At 69.2% G+C, this 13,987-nt stretch overlaps 1 protein-coding gene across 1 annotated transcript in view; it reads right to left on the bottom strand.

Moving 5' to 3' along the window:
• The window catches only part of LOC140906204 (SCO-spondin-like), a 123,038-nt gene that overhangs the window by 24,731 nt on the left and 84,320 nt on the right, over positions 1-13,987 (bottom strand). Inside the window, exons 72-87 of the mRNA XM_073329696.1 lie at positions 13,345-13,514; positions 12,864-12,910; positions 12,169-12,369; positions 10,391-10,561; positions 8,588-8,785; positions 8,311-8,407; positions 7,404-7,630; positions 6,930-7,079; positions 6,314-6,480; positions 4,840-5,000; positions 3,678-3,898; positions 3,405-3,414; positions 3,193-3,233; positions 2,034-2,201; positions 1,250-1,459; positions 65-232 (exon numbers count right to left, since the gene is read on the bottom strand). Coding sequence (XP_073185797.1) covers positions 65-232; positions 1,250-1,459; positions 2,034-2,201; positions 3,193-3,233; positions 3,405-3,414; positions 3,678-3,898; positions 4,840-5,000; positions 6,314-6,480; positions 6,930-7,079; positions 7,404-7,630; positions 8,311-8,407; positions 8,588-8,785; positions 10,391-10,561; positions 12,169-12,369; positions 12,864-12,910; positions 13,345-13,514 — 2,407 coding nt within the window. The remainder of the gene's footprint in view (positions 1-64; positions 233-1,249; positions 1,460-2,033; positions 2,202-3,192; positions 3,234-3,404; positions 3,415-3,677; positions 3,899-4,839; positions 5,001-6,313; positions 6,481-6,929; positions 7,080-7,403; positions 7,631-8,310; positions 8,408-8,587; positions 8,786-10,390; positions 10,562-12,168; positions 12,370-12,863; positions 12,911-13,344; positions 13,515-13,987) is intronic.

The raw sequence follows: 13,987 nt of genomic DNA, 5'->3' as shown, positions 1-13,987 counted from the left end.
AGGCGCCAGCCTCCCAGCGCAGAAGGCCTGGAGCGCCCCTTCCCCAGCCCCCCGCACTCCCTACCGCAGGGTCGGGGGTTGCAGACGCGCCCCTGGTACTTCTCCCCTGGGCAGTGGGACCCTCCGTTCTTGGGCGGGGGGCTGGTGCAGGTACGAGTGCGCACGGAGCGGCCCCCCCCGCAGGTGCGGTCGCACCACGACCACGGGCTCCACTTGGACCAGGCTCCGGCCACTGGCTCACGGAGACGCCGACAGGCATGGTGGGGGGAGAGACGGGGGAGGGGAGAACAGCCGTTAATGCCAGACGCAGCCCGGCCCCCAGCCGTGGGCACAGGGCTCTGCCCAGGCCTCACCACGAGGCCCGGCCGACCCTCCCAGCTCACGCCAGGCTGCCCTGGGCCAAACCCTCCCATGGGGCTGGGCACTGGCTGCGGGTGCATCCCAGAGGGGAAGAGCCGGCACCAGTGTCCACGTGTGGCACCATCAGCAAGGCGGGGGTGCTCTGGGTGCCCACTCTGCCTGGGGCTGTGGACGTGTGTGACGAAGTGGGACTGTTCTTAATGTTTCCTCTGAATAGTGTGGGGGTGCCTCAGTTTCCCCTAGGCAGTTCTTAAGTCTCTAGGGGGTGGGGTAAGGGTGTATGATCGTTGCAGAGCCCTAGAGGGCAGGTGTGTGCAGGGGTCTGGACACAGAGAATGGCCGACACCCTGTTTCCTGGCCACTGATGGCCTGGGCCCTTCTCCCCTGCAAGATGAGAGCTGAAGGGTTGGAGAACAAAGGAATCAGGTGACCTCCTGGCCTGGGAAAGGGACAAAGCCCAGAGTGGGGGGGGGAGGCTGAAGGGAGTTTCAGTTTGGGGCTGGGTGGTCAAACGCAGGGAACCCCAAGGCTGGGGCCTAAGCTCCCTGCCCCCCAGAAGGACTTGACTGAGGGGTCCTGGGGGTACCCACAGGCTCTGTTTTGGGCTGTGTTCCTGTTGTCCAATAAACCTTCCGTTTTACCGGCTGGCTGAGAGTCACGGTGAATCCCAGGAATTGGGGTGCAGGGCCCGGACTCCCCCACACTCCGTGACAGCGTGTCACAGCCAGCGGGCAGGGAGGGGTTAATCTCCTGGCTCCTCCATTCCATGTGAGGTACAGCCGAGGGGCGCGACATGGGGCACTGAGGGGCTCGGAGGGCCAGTGCGCCCCTGGGCGAGGCAGCCGGCCTGGGGCAGCGACACCAGCGTCCCCCGTGCCCACGGCCCTACCTTTGCAGGCCTGCAGGTTGCAGAAGCGCTGCTCGGTGTTTGCGGTCAGGATGCCCTGGCACCAGAGCCCCCGCTCGCCGGGGGGGTGGTAGGTGCGCAGACGTCCCTGCTGGCCCACGCCGCAGCTGCGGGAACACTCGCTCCATGGCGCCCACGGGGTCCAGCTGCAGTTCCTGCCGGCGCACTCCTCACCCAGGCACGGGGGCGCATCTGCGGGGCACGGAGCAGAGATGCGGTGAGTCCACCCGGGGGTCGCTCCGCAGCAGGGAAGGAGGGAGCTCGGGCTGGGTGAGCGGGGGCCTGGGGTGGGGTGAGCTGGAGGGTTTGGATGGGCTGAGCCAGAAGGCAGGGTAAGCTGGGGGGCAGGGAGGGGGAGCTCAGGGCGATCTGTGGGTGATCCTGTGGGGGCTGGACAGGGCGAGCTTGGGGGGTCCCTGCAGGGGAGTTCAGGGCACTTGGGACGATGGTGCACTTGTCACCCTGGAGGCAGCCCCTGTTCTCTGCCCAGCTGCCCAGCCCCAGGGATCCCACACTGCTCTGGTGCTGGCCTGCTACCCGGGGCTGCTGGTCGGTGCCCGTCACTTGTGGCCCTTCGAGGGACTCTCCTAGCTGGGCAGAGCATGGACCGGGGCTGAGGTGCACCCGCACCCCACACCCAGCCAGGCCGGTGCACTGCAGCCCTGTCCTGCCCGTGGGGTCAGGGGGCGGCTCGGATCCCTTGGCCCCCCGCCCGGTGTCTCACTGTGCACCGGGGCAGGTTACACGCCCGGTCTGGATGCCTCACCTGTGCACTGGGGCAGGTTACATGCCCGCTCCTGGAACGACTCCCCGGTGCAGTTGGCTCCTCCCCCACAGACCCGGGTCCGGGTTTTCCTGGCTGGGAACTCGGGATCGGTGCAGGTTTTGGAGCAGGGGCTCCAGGGGGACCAGAGGCTGAAGCCCTCCTCATAGCCTGGAGCGTAGGGGAAGGGGGCAGCAGGGGTTAACTCACTGCTCGTGGCCTCAAACCGCTTCCAGACCCCACCCCTTGGGGGAGCAGGAACGCAGCCCTGCTACAGGGGGAAACTGAGGCCCAGAGGGGAAGGGACTTACCCAAGGTCACAGAGAGCCAATGGCAGGTCTGGGGTAGAACCCAGGAGTCCTGATTCCCACTTCACTGCTCTAACCGCTAGAACCCACTGCCCCCTCAGCTGGGGTAGAACCCAGGAGTCCTTGATTCCCCCACCCCCCACTTGAACCACTAGACCCCACTGCCCTCCCAGACCTAGAGCCCAGCACGGGGTCCGTCCACTCGACGCAGGCTGCAGGCGAGGGGTGCCAGGTGACTTGTGCCCCTTCCGCCTGCAGGGTCAGCAGACGGGCTGCAGCCTCGCCAGGCGGTGGAGCCTGGTGCACTCTCCCCTTCCTGGGGAAGCAGGGCCCTCAGGCAAGGCTCCAGCTCTGACCCCCGTGTTTGTAACAGCCCTGCCCGCCCGCCCCGAGCAGGCCCCTGGGAGCCCCCGCCTCTCCCCTCACCTGGCACACTGGAGACAGGCTCCTTCGTGGGACCAGGCGCCACTGGGGAGGGCAGAAGAAAGAAGGGAGAGTTACGGGGCTGCCAGCTTCCTCGCATGCCCGCTGCCAGGCTGGGCCGGCCCGCAGGAGCTCTGCCAGCAGCACCAGCCCCTCTGCTCACCGGCGCAGCCAGAGAAGGGTGGTGAGGGCCCGGCTCACGGCCATGAGAACCCCAGGGGAGGCGATGTCTGCGAGCCGAGGGCCTGGGGCCCAGTGGGAGGCGCAGGTGAAGTCGGTGGGGGGATGTTCATGGCTAACGACAGCCATCAGCTGGAGCTGAGTCCGACGCTGCCTCCTGGAAACAGCGTGAGTTCTGCCTGGCGGAGGGAGTGACCCTGGGCCCAGCCGGCCCGCGGACGCGGCGGGTTCTCACACCCGGGTCTCTCTACCAGAGCCGCTGCAGCTCAGCCAGCCGGGGCCGGGGCGGGTTCTCCAGCACTGGGCGCCTGCGAGCCGTGCCTGAAAAGCCAAGGGGCCCGTGTGGCCCTTGCTGTGCTCTACGGGCAGGCCTGCTGAGCGCCACGGCATGGCAGCAGAGCGGACAGTGCCTCCCCGGCCTCAGAGCTGCTTGCTCGCCAGGTGGGGGCTCTAACGCGCCCACGTCGGGACCCCTCTGGGCAGTGCCCAACATTCACAGGCCAGAGCCTCCAGGAGGGTAAGCCAGTGCCAGCTGGAGCTGGTCCATCCAGAGCCAGCAGCAGCGAGGGATCTGCCGGGCCAGTGCTAACCCCCAGGGAACTCGTGGAGCGAGCTAACTGCCAGTGGCGTGGAGGGGAGGCTGGACACGGCCAGCCCTGCCCGTCTCGCCCGCCCCCACGAGGAATCCGGGGGCACAGGGGAGAGCGGGTCTGCAGAGCCCCCAATGCCCACTCACCGGGGCAGTCTGGTGTCTGGCAGTACTTGATGTCAGTCCGAGGGCCCACGCAGTCCTTCCCTCCGTTGGCAGGAGGGGGGCTGGTGCAGCCCCGTGCCCTGGTCATGTGCCCCAACCCCCCGCAGCTCACGGAGCAGGGTGTCCAGGGGCTCCAGGGCGTGAAGCCGCCATCCAGTGGGCACCGGGTGAAGGAGCAATTCAGCTGGCCATTGTGGCAGGTGCTAGAAGGGAACGGCCAGGAGAGGTCAGAACGGCCCGGCACGGGCAGGGTCCGAACAATCAGGAGGGGCAGCCCCTGGCAGGGGAGGGTGTAGCAGAGACGCAGGTCCCGAACGCAGCCCATGGGTGGATGGGCCCACTGCAGAGCTGGGGAGGCAGGGCAGTAAGGCCCTGCAGCCAAGGAAGGGGCAGTTCAGGGCACAGCCCGGGCAGAGCAGCAGATGTTTCTGGGACGGCTCAACTCCAGAAAGGCGGTAGTGGGGCCTTGCCGAGCTCTGGCCCAGCCCACTCTCTAGGGCCACCCCACACACAGCGCTCACATCCCAGAACTGTACACGGCCCCAGAACAAGCGCTGGGTGGATGGGGTTAGGCTGGTAGCTCCCAGCATTGAGACCCTGTAAATTCCCTTCTAAGCCAGCCAGGTTCCAGAAGCACAAGCCCTGCACGGCCCCACATTCTGCAATGGGGTTTGTAGGTCCCACGCAGCCACCAGGCCGGGACTCAGCCGGTCCCTGGGGAGAGGGATGCACCCGGAGAGCTCAGCTGGTCGCCCTCCTGGGGCCTGTTCCCAGCTCTCGCTGGCTGCTCAGCACATTGTCACAGGCCCCGGGTGTAAGTGGTTCCGTGGGATCAGGCTGGCTGTGCTGCCAGCCATGGGCCACACTCCCAGCCACGGGCCACGCTGTTCCCCATCCCAGTCCTGGGGGAGGCGCGTGGGGTTCGGCTCAGCCCCCCGTGGAGCAGGGTTTCCTTGCTCTGACTGATCTGGGAGGAGCAGCTCTCAAACCAGCGCTGGGGGCGAGAGGAGGGAAGAGGGCCACACCCAGACACCGGTGTCCTGGAGCGCCGGCTAGGCTCGGTCCAGCCCCCCTGCAGAGCCAGAGCCGCAATGGCAGACACAGCCCCGCAGCCGGGGCGGGGCCATCGCGCAGGCGGACTCACCAGGTGCTGCAGGGGGAGCGGATGGTGTCGCGGGGCTGCACCTCCTGGCCCAGAGGGACCCAGCGGCCCTGGGAGGTGAGCACGGCCGCGAGGGTGCTGGCGTTTGCCGAATGGTTCTGGAGCTTCTGCAGGGTCTCCTCGGTGACCAGGCAGGGGCACTCCTGCATGGGAGGCAAAAACGGCGGTGGTCGCTTCGGGGGTAGGCGCCCCTCCGGCATGGAGAACACAGGGACTGGGCCTCTGCCCTGCCACGGGCTAATGCTGGTGGACGGGCACCTGAGAGCAGCCGCAGCCACCCCAGAGAGCCACCCCCATGCTGCAGGGCTCTGGGCTCGAAGGGCCATTGGCCTGGTGCATCCCCGCCTGTGCGCCCACAGCCGGGGACGGCCTCGCCAGCTGTGACGAAGTGGGACTGTTCTTAATGTTTCCTCTGAATAGTGTGGGGGTGCCTCAGTTTCCCCTAGGCAGTTCTTAAGTCTCTAGGGGGTGGGGTAAGGGTGTATGATTGTTGCAGAGCCCTAGAGGGCAGGGGTGTGCAGGGGTCTGGACACAGAGAATGGCCAACACCCTGTTTCCTGGCCACTGATGGCCTGGGCCCTTCTCCCTGCGAGGTGAGAGCTAAAGGGCTGGAGAACAAAGGAATCAGGTGACCTCCTGGCCCGGAAAAGGGACAAAGCCCAGAGGATGAGGGGCTGGAGGGAGTTTCAGTTTGGGGCTGGCTGGGACATAGAGTGAAGTGCAGACGTGGTTGTCTGGCTCACTGGCTCCTAAAATGGACCCAGCTGAGGGGTCCTGTTCTCTGCACCTACAAGCTCTGTGTTAGACCATGTTCCTGTCGTCTAATAAATCTTCTGTTTTACTGGCCGGCTGAGAGTCCCGTCTGACTGCGGAGTTGTGGGGCAGGACCCCCTGGCTTCCCCAGGACCCCGCCTGGGCGGACTCGCTGTGGGAAGCGCACGGAGGGGCAGAGGAGGCTGAATGCTCCGAGGTCAGACCCGGGAAGGTGGAAGCTGGGTGAGCTGTGTGTCCTGAAGACAGGCTGCTCACAGGAAGGCGACTGCCCCAGAGTCCTGACTGGCTTCATGGGGAGCAGTTCCAGAGCATCGCCCAGGGACTCCATGACGCCATGTATCCCCGCACCCACAATGTACTGGGGCATGGCTTAGCCCATGTATCCCTGCACCCACAATGCACTGGGGTGTGGCTTAGCTCACGTATCCCCCCACCCACAATTCACTGGGGCATGGTTGAGCTCACGTATCCCCCCCACAATGCACTGGGGCGTGGCTTAGCCCATGTATCCCCCCACCCACAATGCACTGGGGTGTGGCTTCGCTCACGTATCCCCCCACCCACAATGCACTGGGGCGTGGCTTCGCTCAAGTGCCATGGGCAGGAAGCTGAGCGGGGCTGCCCATGCCATGCTGCTCTCTGCCCCGCTGCAGAGCGAGGAAACGGCCGGCGGGCGCCTGACCTGGACGCAAGCTCCGTCGTGCTGGTAGGTGCCCGCTGGGCAGTGGCAGCCCTCCTCACAGCCGTCGGAGAAGCAGTCCATCTGGCGGGTGAGGTGGGCACAGCTGTACGGGCAGCCCTCCTCCTGCAGGCACTCCCGGTACAGGCGCCCCGCCGGGCAGCCCACCTCTGCGGGGAGGGCGACAGACAGGCCTGAGCTCCCTGTGCTTGGGGCCTGGGAGGGGGGTGTCCTGTCCCCCTCCCGCTGCTGCAGAGCCAGCCCCGGCCCTCCTCCCACCGGCCGCCTCACCCTGCTCTTCAGCAGATGCGGGGGGCGCCTATCTTTGGGGGCTACTCACTGAGACAGGGCAGTGGGGGGTTACTCCCCGAGGAGCGGGAGCCAGTCAGGGAAGGAGGGCAGTGGGGGAGTTCTCACAATAGGGGGCAGTTAATCCCCAAGGCGGGGATTGGGGCCGTTACTCCCTGGGTGGAAGAGGGGACGGGGCAGTTACTCCCTGGGCGGGGGAGGAGACGGGGGCAGTTACTCCCCGAGGGGGGGGCAGGAGATGGGGGCAGCTACTCCCTGGGGGGGGCAGTTATTCCCCGGGGGAGCCGGTTACTCCCCAGGGGTCACTCACCAAGGCAGACCTGGGTGTGGCAGGTCTTGCTCTGCACGGCCAGCCCCTGGCAGGCCGGCTGGCGACATCGGCGCTTGCGGATCTGCTCTCCCCCGCCACAGGACACGCTGCATGGGGCCCACGGGGACCAGTCGCTCCACAGCGCCTCCTCTGCGGGGGGCAGGGCACAGACACTGGGTACCATGGGCCCCCACCACCAGCACCGTCTGTCCCCCGCCGGTACTCGTCCGCCCACGGCCCTCCCGCTGCCCCCGCGCCAGGCCTCTGCTCCCGGGGCAGAGCTCTGACGTCCCAGACGGAGACAGGCCCCGGCTTGGTCAGGGTCTGTAGGTGCCACCGTGACCCTGCTGTGCAGGGAAAGGGCCTGGGCGCAGCCAGGATGTGCCCTGTAACACTGTCGCCCCAGTGCAGTGGGGCATGGGGGTCAGCACCCCCAATATGCCCCCCTGCAGTGCCCCATGCCCCGGCTCTCACCTTGGCAGGGCGGCTCGCCCTGGTGGCAGGCTCGCTGCTGCTGGCTGTCCCCGGTGCAGCCCCTGCCCCCGTGTTGGGGGGCCGGGTTATCGCACTCTCGGAAGCGGAACTGGGTGCCCTCCTGGCAGCGCTGGGGACAGGGCGACCACGGCCCCCAGGCCCCCCAGCCGCCGTCCAGCCGGCACGCAGGGTCAGCGCGGCACTGCAGGTGCCCGTCCTCACAGGTGCTGCGGGGAGGGGAGAGCGCGTTACCGCCCGGGGGGGCTGCCCACCGGCCACGCAGCCCACAACCGCACCTGCATCCAACACCCCTGTCCCAGCCCTGGGCAGCCACAGACTAGAGCCCTGCATGCCCGGTGCCCAGGCTGGGAGAGAAAAGCCTGGCACTGCCCCAGAGCCCAGCTCCGATGAGCCACCCAGGCCTCCCCTCCCCCTGGGCACTGTCCCAGAGCCCAGCCCCGATGAGCCACCCAGGCCTCCCCTCCCCCTGGGCACTGTCCCAGAGCCCAGCCCCGATGAGCCACCCAGGCCTCCCCTCTGCCCCGGGCGCTGCCCCAGAGCCCAAGGCCCTGCCCAGCCGCCCTGGGCTGCCCCTGGACAGAGGCTGCAGCTCCGCAAGGCCTGGGGGAGGATCCGTCTCCTTGGCTCACTCAGTCATCTCTGGCCAGATGCCAGGCGGGGCCCTGGAGAGGGGGTGGGTTGCGGTGAGGGGGTTTGCCAGTGGCACCTGCCCCTTAGACCGCCCCGAGGCCCAGCAGCTCCCAGCTCCCAGAGCCACCCGCAGCCCCCCGGGGATGGGGGTTTGGACTCCGCTACCCAGGACGGATGTGGGCAGTGCCATCCCCGTTCCGGCCCCCAGGGTGCCTAGGGGAGGGGGCCCCGAGTGCCCGCGGAGCCCAGCACTCACCAGTTCTGGCAGGGCCCGTACACCGTCTGCCCAGGCTGCGCGTACTCCCAGGGCACGGGGCCAGCCCAGGACGAGAGGGGCTGCTGCTCTGGAGCCTCTGCGGGGAGACGGGCGGGGGCGTCACCCTCCCGTAAAGCCACAGACGCACCCCCCCACTACCCCTGCACTGCTCCCACGTGCCCAGCCCCCTGTACCCTCCTTGCAGCCCCCTCCCCTCCCCCGGGCCGTGGAGGTTTCCTGGGTGCACCGTCCCCGCCAGCCCCAGGCCCGCACTCACCCAGGGAGCCGTTGCGGTACTTGCAGGAGCACTGTGCCGGGCTCACACACGCCCCGTCCTGGAGGAGCTGGCCAGCGGGGCAGCCGCACGAGGGCTGGCACTGGGGGCTGTCCAGGCAGGCCGCGTCCGCCTGCAGGTCCTCACAGGAGCGTGGGCAAGGTTTGCCACAGGCGAAAGCCACCTGCCCCCCGCCGCAGCCTGTGGGGAGAGAGCTGGGGTCACCCCCACCCGCAAACCCGGCAGCGCCCGGCACACGGCGTGGGCCACACTGCCCTCCAGGGCTGCCACTGCCGGGCACGGTGCTGGGGGAAGCACGGCCAATGCCCGGGTTGTACAGGGAGCGGCAAGGAAATCAGGCAGCCACACAGGCCGCTCTAGCCATCTGTGACGACGTGGGGGGTTCTCTTGGTTTTTCCAATGGTTTGCATGCAGAGGGGGGCGGGACTCAGTTTCCCTGGGTGTTATTGGTTTAACAAGGTGGTGGGAGAGGGAGTTTGTTGTTACAGGGGGCCAGCGAACGGCCTGGAGAATGGAGACCCAGCGACGGGTGACCGGGAAGCCCAGCTTGGGAGTCACAGCCGGTTCTGGACGGTGGCAGGACAGTGGGCTGCGGAGAGGGGACCCCAGTGACCCGACCAGCCGGTTCCAGCCAGAGGGGCCAGAGGACAGAGGAGGGGAGAGGGGGCCCAGGAGACCAGGTTTACCTGGATAGAAGACAATTGACAGAGGTGGGACTTGGGGGAGGTGATATCAGATGCCCAGCTGGGAAGGGGGCGGGCTCGGGACTGGAGAGAGGGAGCAGGCAGAGCCCCCTGGATGCAGGACAGACCTAGATGTGCTGTGCTGAGGGAGGCCAGGCCTGCGGCCCGGAGAGTTTCCTGGGCTGGGTTCAGACGCTCACTAAACCCTCCTGATTTACGCTGGCTGAGAGTCGCTCCAGTCTAGAGAACAGGGTTGCATTATTCCCTCTAGGAGTGGGGAGATCGGGGGGCACTGCTCCCTCTGGGGATGGGGAGATTGGGGGGGGGCATTGCTCCCTCTGGGAGTGGAGGCCCCAGGGGTCCACAGTGAGGGGACTCCCTGAGGGGCCTGAAGGGGGTTCCCCCCAGGGACCACATGGGGCCATGAGTGGGTACAACCTGTGACTCCATGACACCATCAGCCCTGCCCAGGGCAGCAGATGGGCAGGGGTGAGGATGAGGCTGGCAGGACTGTGGGGGTGGCCACCAGCCGGGTCTCCAAGGAGCAGCTGGGCTGCCAGGGTAGCATTCCCACCTCATCCCCAGCCGCTCCCTGCCCCTGGCGTGGGTGGCATCGCGGCACCGTGAGCGCTGCTGGATCTTCAGCCACAAGCGCAGCGACCCGTCCGGCTCCACCCAGCCTGCCCCTGCTACCCTGCGCCCTGCCCCGCAGGTCCTGCGGCCCGGTCAGCCCCTGGGCCCGGCCCCTGCCCTGGCCACCGCTTCCACTCCACCGCAGCCGGGCTGCCGCCATGTGGGCCACGGGCCTGACAGCGAGGGGGCCGGGCCGGGTGAAGGGGGCCAAGGTGCGGGGCCAGGTCGGGTGACCCCGGGAAGGGGCAGAGGCTGGGGGGCTCTGAGGGGGTGTGGTGGGATGGGAGCAAGATCACACAGAGGCCGGGCGGCCATGCCAGGCCCAGCGATGGCTCCCAGGGGGACTTGGCCCCATTTCCCACGGCAGAACACTGGGGCTGGGCGCAAATCTGTACGGCAAGGCCCCGCTGGGCGTCGTGCCCCAGTGCAGTGCCCCCTCGGGGGGTCGGCGCCTGGGCCGGTCTCTCACCTTCACACACGGTGTCTCCATCGTGGCAGGCGCGGCTCTGCCGGGCTTCTCCGGGGCAGGGCAAGCCCCCGAAGCGGGCGGGGGGGCTGCTGCACTCCCGGCTCCGTGCCGACTCCCCGGCGCAGGCGGTGCAGGCCGACCATGGCCCCCAGGAACTCCAGCCACCGTCCACTGCAAACCACCCCCGGAGAGGTGAGCCCGGCTCCCCGAACCTCGGCTGGCTGGGCCTGGAGCCCCTAGGCCTGCCGTAAACCCCCAGGGTGGGCAGGGCTGCAGGCCAGAGTAACACAGGGACCCTGCCTGGGGTTGGGATACCGGAGGGACGGAGAATGTCTCGAGGTTGGGGCTATATCTGGGTGGGGGACCCAGTGTCGGCTCCAGATAGGGTCCATACCAGGGCAATGGCAGCTGGCACTGGGGCGGTACCTGTGGGGGCAGAGTGGGCTCTGGGGCAGTACCCAGGCAGGGGGGAGCAGGTGCTGCGGCCATACCTGGGAGGGGAGGAGACTGGGGATGTACCCAGGCAGGAGAAGTGGGCTCTGAGGCCATACCGGGTGTGGGGAGGGGCTGCCGGCCTGGCTCGGGGTATACCCAGCGGGGGGAGGGGACTCTGGCTGGGCTCTGGCCATACCTGGCGGGGGGAGGGGCCGCTGACTGTACCCGGTGGGGGGAGGGGCTGCCGGCCGTGCTCGGGGTCGTACCTGGCGGGGGGAGGGGCCGCTGACTGTACCCAGCGGGGGCAGGGGCCGCCGGCTGGGCTCGGGGCCGTACCCGGCGGGGGGAGGGGCTGCCGGCCGGGCTCAGGGCCATACCCTGCGGGGGGAGGGGCCGCTGACTGTACCCGGTGGGGGGAGGGGCCGCCGGCCAGGCTCGGGGCCGTACCCGGCGGGGGGAGGGGCCGCTGGCCGGGCTCGGGGCCGTACCCGGTGGGGGGAGGGGCCGCTGACTGTACCCGGTGGGGGGAGGGGCCGCCGGCCGGGCTCGGGGCCGTACCCGGTGGGGGGAGGGGCTGCCGGCCGGGCTCGGGGCCGTACCCGGCGGGGGGAGGGGCCGCTGACTGTACCCGGTGGGGGGAGGGGCCGCCAGCCGGGCTCGGGGCCGTACCCGGTGGGGGGAGGGGCTGCCGGCCGGGCTCAGGGCCATACCCTGCGGGGGGAGGGGCCGCTGACTGTACCCGGTGGGGGGAGGGGCCGCCGGCCAGGCTCGGGGCCGTACCCGGCGGGGGGAGGGGCCGCCGGCCGGGCTTGGGGCCGTACCCGGCGGGGGGAGGGGCCGCTGACTGTACCCGGTGGGGGGAGGGGCCGCCGGCCGGGCTCGGGGCCGTACCCGGTGGGGGGAGGGGCTGCCGGCGGGGGGAGGGGCCGCTGACTGTACCCGGCGGGGGGAGGGGCCGCCGGCCGGGCTCGGGGCCGTACCCGGCAGGGGGAGGGGCCGCCGGCCGGGCTCGGGGCCGTACCCGGTGGGGGGAGGGGCTGCCGGCGGGGGGAGGGGCCGCTGACTGTACCCGGCGGGGGGAGGGGCCGCCGGCCGGGCTCGGGGCCGTACCCGGCGGGGGAGGGGCCGCCGGCCGGGCTCGGGGCCGTACCCGGCGGGGGGAGGGGCCGCCGGCCGGGCTCGGGGCCGTACCCGGCGGGGGGAGGGGCTGCTGACTGTACCCGGCGGGGGGAGGAGCCGCCGGTCGGGCTCGGGGCCGTACCCGGTGGGGGGAGGGGCCGCCGGCCAGGCTCGGGGCCGTACCCGGCGGGGGGAGGGGCCGCCGGCCGGGCTCGGGGCCGTACCGGGGCAGAAGGCAGCCGAGGGGCACTCCTTGTGCTGGAGCTGGGCGCCGGTGTCCCCGTGACGCTCCTGCGCCCCGGCACAATCGGCCCCCCCATGCTGAGGTGTGGGGCAGGTGCAGCCGCGGTACCGCGTCACCACCTCACTTCCGCAGGTCCGGGAGCAGGGGGTCCATGGGGACCAGTCACACCAGCCTCCGGCCACTGGGGAGAGGGGCACAGAGCAGGGGGCGCTCAGGGGGTCTCTCCCAGCAGCCTAGGCCCCCTCCTACCCACCTCCCACCTTCTCCTCTCACCACCCCCACCTCCCTGCCCCCCTTCTCCCCTGGCTGCCCCCTGCCTTCTCCTCTCACCATCCGCCAACTCCTTGCCCCCTTTCCTCTTGCCACCCTCCACCTTCTCCCCTGCCCCCCCCTTTAGCAGGGAGGTGAGCAGGGGGAAGGGGGTCACGGGGGGGGCCACGTCCCCTCCAACCCTGCTACCCAATCAGTGTGTGGCCTGGGACCCTCTCCTCCCCCTTTCCCACCCCAGGGCCCCCCACCTAGACCCCACCCCGCTCCCATGGCATCCCCCAGGGCACCCATTCTCCATCCCACCCTAGGACCCTCTGCATCCCCCATCACACCCCTGGGGGCCCCATTACCCCGTGGGCCCCTCTCCACCCCCGGCGACCCCCCAGCGGCCGGCCGGGTACTCACCAGGGCAGGGCAGGCTGGTGCAGAGCAGCATCCCCCTGGTGCAGGTGCTGGGGAGGGAGTGGAGGGGCAGTGAGACTGCGGCATGGTGCGGGGGGAGGGGGCGCCAAGGGTTGGGACGGAGTCAGGGGGGACCCACAACGGACCGCCAGTGCCTCCAGCATGCCCACCTCCACCGGGAGACAGCCCCCCCTGCCCCCCACAGTACAGAGACCGCGCCTCGGTACCCTCGCCCCAGGAGCAGCGCACCCACCGCCACAATGCAGTCATCTCTGGGGCGTGGCAGCTCTGCCCCACTGGGCACACCTCCCCTCCACATCTCCTGCCCCACAGCCACCCCCTGTTCCTGGTTTCACTGCCCCACTAGGACCTCCTGCCGCGACCCAATGCACTGGGCATAGCAGGGCTTTGTGTCACGGACCAACGGGCGGCTCTTGACAACCGCTGCCCCCCATAACGCGCCCCACCTGCCAGTCTCGCTCACCAGTTGTTGCAGCCGTCCTGGTGGGCCACGGTCTCCCCCGGCAGGTACCTCTCCTGGGTGAGCAGGTCCAGGCAGGTGCAGTCCTGCCTCTCCACGCAGGCCGAGCCGTTGGCGTTCAGCACCCTGCCGCTGGTGCAGTAGCAGCCGGCCTCGCAGCTCCACATGCAGTGCTGGGGGCAGAGGGAGCGTCACGGGGTGGGGGAGACCCTGGGGTGCAGGGGCGGGGGGGCTATGGAGTCCCCTGTCGTTGCTGGGCAGGGAGTGTGACGAAGCGGGACTGTTCTTAATGTTTCCTCTGAATACTGTAGGGGTGCCTCAGTTTCCCCTAGGCATTTCTTAAGTCTCTAGGGGGTGGGATAAGGGGGTGTAACTGTTGCAGAGCAAAGGGTCAGTGCACGTAAATGGCCGACACTCTGTCTCCTGGCCACTGATGGAAGGTGAGAGTTCAAGGGGTGGAGAACAAAGGAATCCGGTGACCTCCTGGCCCGGGAAAGGGACAAAGCCCAGAGGAGGAGGGGGAGAGGAGGAGTCAGTTTGGGGCAGGCTGGGACATGGAGTGAAGGGCAGACGTGGTTGTCTGGCTCCCTGCCCCCCAAAATGGACCCGGCTGAGGGGTCCTGTTCTCTGCACCTACAAGCTCTGT

The sequence above is a fragment of the Lepidochelys kempii genome, chromosome 2 (assembly GCF_965140265.1).
Source record: "Lepidochelys kempii isolate rLepKem1 chromosome 2, rLepKem1.hap2, whole genome shotgun sequence".
Taxonomy (NCBI): domain Eukaryota; kingdom Metazoa; phylum Chordata; order Testudines; family Cheloniidae; genus Lepidochelys; species Lepidochelys kempii.
The sequence above is the reverse complement of the archived record's forward strand: the minus strand, read 5'-3'. Positions and strand labels throughout refer to the sequence as shown.